The 9,508-nt window shown below is 34.9% G+C and overlaps 1 protein-coding gene across 1 annotated transcript; it reads left to right on the top strand.

Annotated features, from left to right (window-relative positions):
• The first annotated feature begins 3,278 nt into the window (after window positions 1–3,278).
• LOC126623623 (phosphoglucomutase, chloroplastic) lies at window positions 3,279–8,473 on the top strand. Its single transcript, XM_050292576.1, has 22 exons — window positions 3,279–3,597; window positions 3,749–3,814; window positions 3,979–4,023; window positions 4,118–4,210; window positions 4,411–4,463; window positions 4,606–4,657; window positions 4,766–4,834; window positions 5,017–5,085; window positions 5,413–5,535; window positions 5,625–5,674; window positions 5,838–5,916; window positions 6,015–6,079; window positions 6,160–6,227; window positions 6,414–6,532; window positions 6,627–6,701; window positions 6,822–6,937; window positions 7,211–7,352; window positions 7,503–7,584; window positions 7,654–7,700; window positions 7,803–7,880; window positions 7,991–8,096; window positions 8,174–8,473. The coding sequence occupies exons 1-22, from the start codon at window positions 3,373–3,375 to the stop codon at window positions 8,239–8,241; spliced, it is 1,890 nt and encodes a 629-aa protein (XP_050148533.1). The 5' UTR covers window positions 3,279–3,372; the 3' UTR covers window positions 8,242–8,473.
• Window positions 8,474–9,508: the final 1,035 nt, after the last annotated feature.

Genomic DNA, 9,508 nt, shown 5'->3' with positions numbered 1-9,508 from the left:
CACCGGCAACCCTATTGTACAGTATTACTGGTAAAGCCGAACCTAATTTATTTTAGCACCCTGTAAGGCCGTCAACGGCAACCCTAGTGTACAGTAATACTGGTGAAGTCGAACCTAATTTACTTTAACACCCTGCAGCAGGATCTCGACACGTAGTATCCTAAATGCTTGACCGCACGAGAAGTTTTGCATTTTGGCCTGTGGGCAACTGAGCATTAGTTTCATTGTTAATTGCTTTATATGTTAACTTTTTCTTCCATTAGTGGCAATTCTTTTTGTACAAGCTTTAAGTGGTGGCTAAATTAAGGTTTAAAATGTCAGTATGAATCATGTGTGTTTATTTCTAAGGCCTAATAGAATAAACAGTCATCATAATAATAAGGTAATCGGAAAATTGCTCCGGTGGTAAACAATAAGGATTTAAACTCTTATAGTATAGTTTGTCAGCAAATTTAGTCAAAAGCAATTTTTCTATTAAATATCTGATAAATGCAAAGGTAAAAAATGTACTTTAACTGTGCACCTTCTTCTTTCTTGTCTCTCTACTCTCTCTTTGTATATGCACTTTCTTCAATCTCGTGGTGACAGAAAATCTCAAGCACACTCCAATTTGTGTTCCTTTTGATTGCGAGTCCTTATTTTTCTTACATCGGCTCATATCCCTTTGATTTTCTACGAACCTTATTAGCTTCACATGTGTATCCAACTACGAGGTCTGGATTCGTCGAAATATTTAGAAATCGTGCCTTTCGAGTTTTGTATGCATACATCAGATTGGTTAGAGTCCAATCTAACTTGAATCTAATTGTTTCCTATACTTTGCATATAGTCTAATATCTTAATGGATATGGTGTTTGGTTTATACCTACCATCATCAGTTCCGGGTTCAAAACTTCCTCTCAAATTATTGTAATAGTTTTGAAACCCTCCCTCCCCTTAATAATAATAATATTTATAAAAAAAAATTTATTTGTTCCCTATTTGTTTCAAATATTTATTTTGGATGAAAAAGTAGGAAATTTGGCTGTATCAAGGTTGGGAATTGGCCGGTTAGAAAACCCACGAAAATGGTTGGAGATAGACAAATAGGATAGAAAGAAGGTGAAGATATAAATTACAGAGAGATGAAGAGAGATGTGAAAAGATAGAAAGAGTAAGGTAAAATATATTTTTATCCTAAATATGTAACTGAAATCTCACAATTAGAGTAAATTTGCTAACAGACTACACCACCAAAGTTTAAAGCCTAATTTTTTATTATTTTTTTATCACGGTAACAATCTTCCGATTACTTTATCACCACAAGGATAATGTATCCGTATAGGCTTGTTCTTAATTCTTTTTTACATAGAATTAATTAATCAAATTACACCACAAAAATAAAACATTTTAAACTCGATATTTAAAAATAGAAAAAGCTTTGCTGACTTTGTAACGAGTGAATGACAATAAAGTAATTTCATAACTAATAGCCAGCCCAACTCGATTTTGTTAGATTTCTTGGGTATGTTCTGCCTACGTTCTTTTCTACAATGCAATTTCGGTATCAATAGGTACACTTACTATATTTCGAATGAGTACCCTTTTTCCAGTCACATAATGTAAACATTACCTTGGTCTTGATTGAAATTTTGAGGCCTTCTGTTACGTGACTAATAACTTGGCTTCCGATGTATTGGCCCTTGATTCGAGTTGCTGGATGCTGGATACCCCTCCACACCAATTTGGGCCATTTGCTTTGGAAGACTTGTCTCTAGACCCATAGGTTACTTGTGTTTTAGACCTTGCATCCTATTGTTGGGATCAGGATCTCTCCTGAGCAAATGGAGAGGATCCTCCTGACCGGGCCCATCGGGCCGTTCAAAATTTATCCAACGGCTACAAATAGGAGGCTCCACTAAAAGTTATAATAATTGTAGCCGTTGGATAAATTTTGAACGGCCCGATGGACCCAGTCAGGAAGATCCTCTCCATTTGCTCAGGAGAGGATCCTTATCCCTATTGTTGGACATTAGAAATACTAAAAAAGCTTTTATCCAATTTTTTTCTTTAAAACAACGATATATTAAGTGTTAACGCTTAGTTTTTGACTTTTTGGAAATATTTTAGCTAATGAATTAGTAGTAGTTGTTCTTGTTTCTTTGGTACCTTCAGTAGTTCCTATACCTGCCATGTTTCTCGGATTATTTACAAGTGGTAATCAAGCTCTTATTTTTGCAATCTTAACTGCGGATACAAAAAAGGTGAAGAAACAATTAATTTTAAACTCGTCATTTACGAGATTCAAATATAAAATATTTTACTTACAAGTCCAGAAAAATAGATATAGTGTAAATGGCGAAAAAACTTGATTTTTGTTGTGGTTCCAAATCGGAAATATCCTTTCTACAAGGGTATATGCTAGTGGCTGTCACAATCTAAAACTGTGAAAGTGATTACATCCTTCATTTATACCTTAGCCTGAATATTAAATTTACACCTCCATATTCATTATGTACCATAAAATAGGATATGCTATTTACACACTCATTTTTACTTTTTATAAACCTCTTGTTAATTTCTGTCATTTAATATTTTTCAATTCATCTGATCCGACAGACGAAAATTAGAAGAATGTTTGAAATGTTAAAAAAAGTGTGTGAATATCGCATCCCTAAAATATACATATTAGAGCATCTTTAAAAGAGTTACCAAAACTTTTCTTTAAAAGTGTTACTTCGCTAACTCAATTGGCACATTTATACTAAAATTTGTCATTCCAACCTACACTTCACATCTAACTCTTAAAATTTTATCTTTGAATCTAAAATATTAATATCTTAATTTCATCTTATCTTATGGAATAAAATATATTCCGTGATCCAATTTACTAACTTTAAAAAGTAGCAATTGAGAATTCTTTAATTTACTATTTGAGTTGCTACCTTGATTGGAAATGCGTTTTTCTTACATAGCACAAAAAAATCTAATTTTTCTATCCAATTGCTACTTCTCTTAGAGACGCTATTATATATAACTCGAAAAAGTGATCAAATTTTCCTGAGAAAACATGGAAGAGAAATTTTTCAGTGTTGGAATACCACTCGTAAACCAAGTTTCATAATAAAATTTGTAAAATTTTTATAAATTTTTAACTAATTATATTATTACATTTGTAACGTATACTCGGCACATTAAAAAATCTGAAAAAGTAATTCCACACTTCAACTTCACATGATGACACAACTCTCTAGATAAGTGTTTCCGAACGTACATGTGGCAACCATGGATTTTCCAAACTTGTTTGAATCTGTCAGCATTCAGAGACTTAAATCTTCCCCAACATCTTCCACTCTCTCTCTCTCTACCCTCTGCAACACAAACTCAAGAAAAATGGCACTTTCTCTCAGATTACACAACCTTCTCTCCCCGACCTTCAGACCCAAACCACCACCATCATCAAAGGCCACTCTGTCTCCTCCTAACCAATCTCTCTCTCTCCTCTCCTCCTCTCCCCTTCCGCACCTCCTACTCAAAGCCTCACACTCCCTCACTATTAGAGCCGCTTCCTCCTCCTCTTCTTCCCCAACCACGGTTGCTGATCCACAGGGCATCAAGGTATCTGACTCAGTTGTATATTAGACATTAATTTCTATGTGTGTCTTGCATTATGTGTGTGTATATATGTATGAATGTGTTTTTCTCTGTCAATCTGTATTGGTTTTGAATTCTGGGTTGATTCAACAAATGGGGTTTCTTTTTATTTCAGATTAATTTGGTTCCCACCAAACCAATTGAAGGTCAGAAGACTGGAACCAGTGGTCTCCGAAAAAAGGTTGGTTATTGAATATTTGATGCCGTTTTGTTCATTTGAGTGGACTTTCTGTAATCTGAAGGGTGCTAAATTGAACACCTTTTTTTCCTACATTGTGTTTGCAAATCAAATATATAATTGAAGGCTGATTCTTATTTTTCCGAAAATTATAATCCGATTTGTAGGTGAAAGTTTTTCAGCAAGAAAATTACCTTGCAAATTGGATTCAGGTATGAATACTTGCACTTATTCAGGGTATTGAATTCATCTTTGCTTTTACTGCATTGTGGTTTTGAATGTCATTTAGATTTTTCTGGTGTATAGGCTTTATTTGATTCTTTGCCGTCTGAGGATTACAAGAATGGGGTATTAGTGTTAGGAGGTGATGGTCGTTACTTTAATCGTGAAGCTGCGCAGGTTCTTTTTCGACGTTTCATCCTTTATTTTCATAAACAATCGAACCTGTATTAAAATTTTTGTGTTTGCTTTACTTTCTTCTGTTTCCGTTGATTCTAGAAATCCTACTTCTCCACAAAAAAAAAAAAAAAAAAAAAAAAAAAAGAAAAAGAAATCCTACTTCCCCTGTTAGTGATAATCTTTGTGGATGTACAATGCAGATTATTATCAAAATTGCCGCAGGGAACGGTGTTGGGAAAATTTTGGTTGGCAAGTAAGTGTATTGGTTGGCTGATATTTCCAGTGGTAGTGCCTTCATATGCTTGTTTTAATCTTGTGATTCTTATTTTTACTCTTCTACGTAATGCATTTTGGCTTTAAATATACGAGTTGATGATGAGCTTTTGTTGATGCAGGGAAGGAATTTTGTCAACACCTGCCGTTTCTGCAGTAATCAGAAAGAAGAAGGCAAGCTAGTGCTGCTTGATTTTTCTGTACTTCGGCATCTTGACACATCGTGTTTAATTGGATTTATTTTTCCTTTATCTTGTTACTAATTAATCAATTATTTTATAGGCCAATGGGGGATTTATTATGAGTGCAAGCCACAATCCTGGTGGACCTGATTATGATTGGGGTATTAAGGTGAGTTCTTATGCATACATAATTTAAAGAATGGATGGTGTATTGTAATATGATAGGATCTAGTCTTCGAAGTTTCCATGTTTCAACTATTTTTTCTTGAATTTCTTTTGGTTTTGTGTTTATGCATTGCAATTTCTCCAAATCCACTACTTCATCATATCTGACTCGTGTTCACATTCCAGTTTAATTACAACAGTGGTCAACCTGCACCCGAGTCCATCACAGATAAGATTTACGGAAACACTCTTTCTGTAAGTATCTGGTTTTATGTGCATGTTTGCTTCACTTCCTATCGTGCTATTTGTACTTGTTGAGTGTTGTGCGGTTTTTCTTTGCTTTCATTTCTTCATATAGAGTTCAATATAGCAAAAGCTGTAGTATTCAACACTAACAATTACTTTGGAAAAACAGCTGATTGCCGGATAACAATCTCCAGCAGGAGAAGTTTTGACTCTAATATAGAGTGTTGAAGCATAAGCTCAAAACTTAGAACTTTGCATCGAATTTCATGTGTTTCTAATTTCCTACTGTACTTTTCTCTATTTGATTTAAGTTTGAATCGTATAAGTACAATGCAGATCTCTGAAATAAAGGTAGCAGATATTGCTGATGTTGACCTATCTACTCTTGGAGTTGTAAAGTATGGGAACTTCAGTGTTGAAGTTGTAGATCCGGTTTCTGACTATTTGGAACTGTTGGAGGTGGGAAACAAAAATCATGCATTTTAGCATATTTAGATGAAAATTCATCCAGTTTTGAGACAATTAATTCTATATGGGATTTCGTGCAGAATGTATTTGACTTCCAGCTTATCAAGAGTCTTCTACAGTTAGACTTCAGGTATGTTAGTTGCCTTATACCAATGACTCTAACCGTATGCTAGTTTATAACTGCAAAGTTGTTGGTAATTAGGAAATACTTCCCATTCATTTGCCCCGTGCTTGGGTGTAAAATTTTCAAAATCATAGAGGGTATTATTTTCTTAATGACATGAACGTTTCAGGTTTATGTTTGATGCAATGCATGCTGTTACTGGTGCTTATGCAAAACCCATCTTTGTGGATAAGCTCGGAGCCAGTCCAGTACGTTAGATAAATATAGGACAACTTGAAAGTGATTATACTCTATATTATCTAATTTCTCTATTCATAATGAGAGATGTTTGGCATGCCGTGTGCAGGATTCAATTTCAAATGGAGTGCCTCTGGAGGATTTTGGTCATGGTCATCCAGATCCTAATCTTACGTAAGAGATTAGTAATTAAATTAATGTTACCTTCATATTATATGAGGCCATTGCTAATTTCGACTTATGTTGTCAAATAGATATGCCAAGGATTTGGTTGACATTCTGTATAGCGAAAATGGACCTGACTTTGGGGCTGCTAGTGATGGTATGTTAGATGACTAAAGAGGTAGAATTTGTGTGAATGACTTTATGACTAAAGAGCCATGCCGTTTGATTTAGCATGGAAATGCCAAAGTCATTCATTGTACAGCTTTTCTATGTAACTGCCGTTTAGAAGCTGGAATGGACGTACCATTTTCTCGAATAACAAAAACGTTTTCTCTTTTATTAGGGGATGGTGATAGAAACATGATTCTTGGTAGAAGCTTTTTTGTCACTCCTTCAGACTCTGTTGCAATTATTGCAGCCAATGCACAAGAAGCTATTCCATACTTCCGGGGTGGCCCCAAGGTCATGCACCCTTTGTTCCATCGTTCTTTGTTTGCAGTGTGGTTTTCCTGCAGAACAACAAGAGGTGACTTTTTTTTTCCCTTTAATTATTTAGGGATTAGCTCGATCCATGCCAACAAGTGGTGCACTCGATCGTGTTGCTGAAAAATTGAAGCTTCCTTTCTTTGAGGTTTAGTTCTCCTTAACTATTGTATTGATAAAAGACGTAGAATCATAATGTATTTGGTGCAGTGGTTTATTTCTACAAGACGCTTTTCAAGTAACATATGATGTACTTTCTTGGGCTCAGGTTCCCACTGGTTGGAAGTTCTTTGGTAATCTTATGGATGCTGGGAAGTTATCTATCTGCGGGGAAGAGAGTTTTGGAACAGGTTCTGATCACATCCGCGAGAAAGATGGCATATGGTATTTGTCTAAATCTATATTTTAGGGTGATCAGGGTGGTGCACATTTTGTCTGCATTAAAGAAGACTTCTCATATGTGGGCTGCTTATTAACAAAAGCTGTAATTCTCTGCTTAAGTTTGCCTTCATGGGGCATATCAAAACATTAGAAATACTCCTTTTCATTTTTAAACAGATTATTCTCCATTCGATCCCAATGAATTGTCACTTGTGGCGTTTTGAAAAAAAATTGTCACTTCTTATGTAAAATGACTCGAGTATTTACCAATGACAGGGCTGTTTTAGCTTGGCTTTCAATCATTGCATATCGAAACAAAGACAAAAAACGTGGGGAGAAGTTGGTCTCTGTCTCAGATGTTGTGAAGGAACACTGGGCAACCTATGGAAGAAATTTCTTTTCTCGATATGACTATGAAGTGAGCATCACAACTGCATTTAAACCATCCTTGCACAATCAAAGTCTATACTTCAGTTTCAGTCGTGAAACTTTGAGTATCCACAAACTGGATCGATTTGTATTTTATTGGGATTGGTGCAGTTTTTTAACTGGTGTAATCTTTACCCAGGAATGCGAGTCTGCAGGTGCCAGCAAAATGATAGATTATCTTCGAGAATTGATCTCTAGCAGCAGGACCGGTGACAAGTATGGTAAGTTTGGACCCTCTACTTCTCTTGATACTATCATGATCTTGGATGCTGAAAGTTATCATCCCATAGGAAATTACGTTCTCCAATTCGCTGATGACTTTACGTACACTGATCCTGTAAGTTCCTTTACATGCTTTCCTTCCTCCATCAAATTTGACTTAAAGCAAATGAATAGAGTTTGCTAGATCAACTTATTCTAATCTAATACAATTTTGCAGGTTGATGGAAGTGTGGCATCGAAGCAAGGTGTTCGGTTTGTTTTTACCGATGGATCAAGGATCATATATCGCTTATCAGTAATAAACTTTCTTTGTTTACTTTCGATAATGACTTATTTACACTTTAATCTTTAGGACTTAATCCTCATCAAAACGGAAGTAACTTACAAATTTCATATACTATATAGGGAACGGGTTCAGCAGGAGCAACTGTTCGAATTTACATAGAACAATATGAACCAGATGCCTCTAAACATGATGCGGATGCCCAAATGGCACTAAAGCCATTGATAGGTTAGTTTTTCTGTTGTTTCTATAACAAACCCTTACAGACATGGTTACTTATTATTCCTTTTCTTGTTACGCTTTAGATTTGGCGTTGTCTGTATCGAAGCTGAAGGAATTCACTGGAAGGGAGAAGCCCACAGTCATCACATGAGCACAATGACACCATGACCGGTCTCTTCTGTCAAAATGTTACCCTAAGATTTGCCGGAAGCAGCGCATTGTGACACAGATTCACCATGTTCAGTTTTGGTCTACGGTAGGCAGTCCCAGCTTTCTGGAAAAGAAACAAGGCCTGAAGATCCTTGTATAATATGTTGACGTATGTGGATGTGAGAATAAAGATACTGATTCCTCGGTTCAATAAGTGATGCCATTTCATTGTTTCTCTAAGAACTGATAGGTATTTATTTAAATGGATAGATAGATAGAGTCCACTATCTTCAAGTGCGTGGTGCGGTTAGAAAGTGCAGTTCCATGTTCCCCGTTTCTCGTACTATTTGTAGAGAACTAGAATAACGAAAGACAACAATCTCTTTACAAGAAAAAGACAATGATAGACAAAGTAAATTTTCATCAACCAAAACAGTCTGCTTCTACTTCTAGCAAGAATTACTGACTTATGCAGCTATGCTCGGTATTCTTTGGCCAAAAAATAAAAAATAAAAAAGGCCTAAAAATCTGAAAATGCAAATTAAAAAAATTGCAAAATAAAACCCCCCAGAAAGCTTAAATGACTACAAATAACGAGAGAGATTGTTCACTAACTCGTAATAAAAATGGAATGAATTGAATTGATGAGTTGGAATGGAAAGGAGTTAGAATTGAATTTCTGTTGAAGCTGTTTATAAGTGTGGTCAAATAAGGATTTAGAAAGATTTTAAAATTTTTTAGAATCCATGTGTAATCAAATAAGATTTTAAAAGACTTTAAAAATTCCATTCAAATACAAGGGTGGTCTATTAAAGGATTTTAAAAGATTTTAGAATCATGGTATAGTCAACTAAGATTTTAAAGGATTTTATAGGATCCATGCAAATCTAAATGTATTAAAACTTTTATAGATTTTTTTTTTGGAACTTTAACTAAAAGTTTTTGGTACTGTTCACTTTAACGAAAAAACCACATTTTTACACTAAAATGTCAATCATTGTACTATTTATTTTACTCTTTATTTTCTCTTTATCGTTAAAACTCAAAAATTTTAAACATTTTTCTTTAGTTTTCATTTTTTTTTATTTATAAATTTTGAAAGATTTCACTAAATGAGTGATTTTGTAAGATTTGAGAATAGATGGTAAGCATAAAAAGACTAAAGAATCCTATCTCCAACCCTAAAATTTCTTTTCAACCCCTTTACTTTCTCTCTCTCTCTTCACTCTACGACTCTAGCTTTCTTTCTCTCTCTTTCCATTTCATTT

Source organism: Malus sylvestris, chromosome 1 (assembly GCF_916048215.2).
Source record: "Malus sylvestris chromosome 1, drMalSylv7.2, whole genome shotgun sequence".
Classification (NCBI taxonomy): domain Eukaryota; kingdom Viridiplantae; phylum Streptophyta; class Magnoliopsida; order Rosales; family Rosaceae; genus Malus; species Malus sylvestris.
This window is presented reverse-complemented; position numbering and strand designations above follow the sequence as displayed.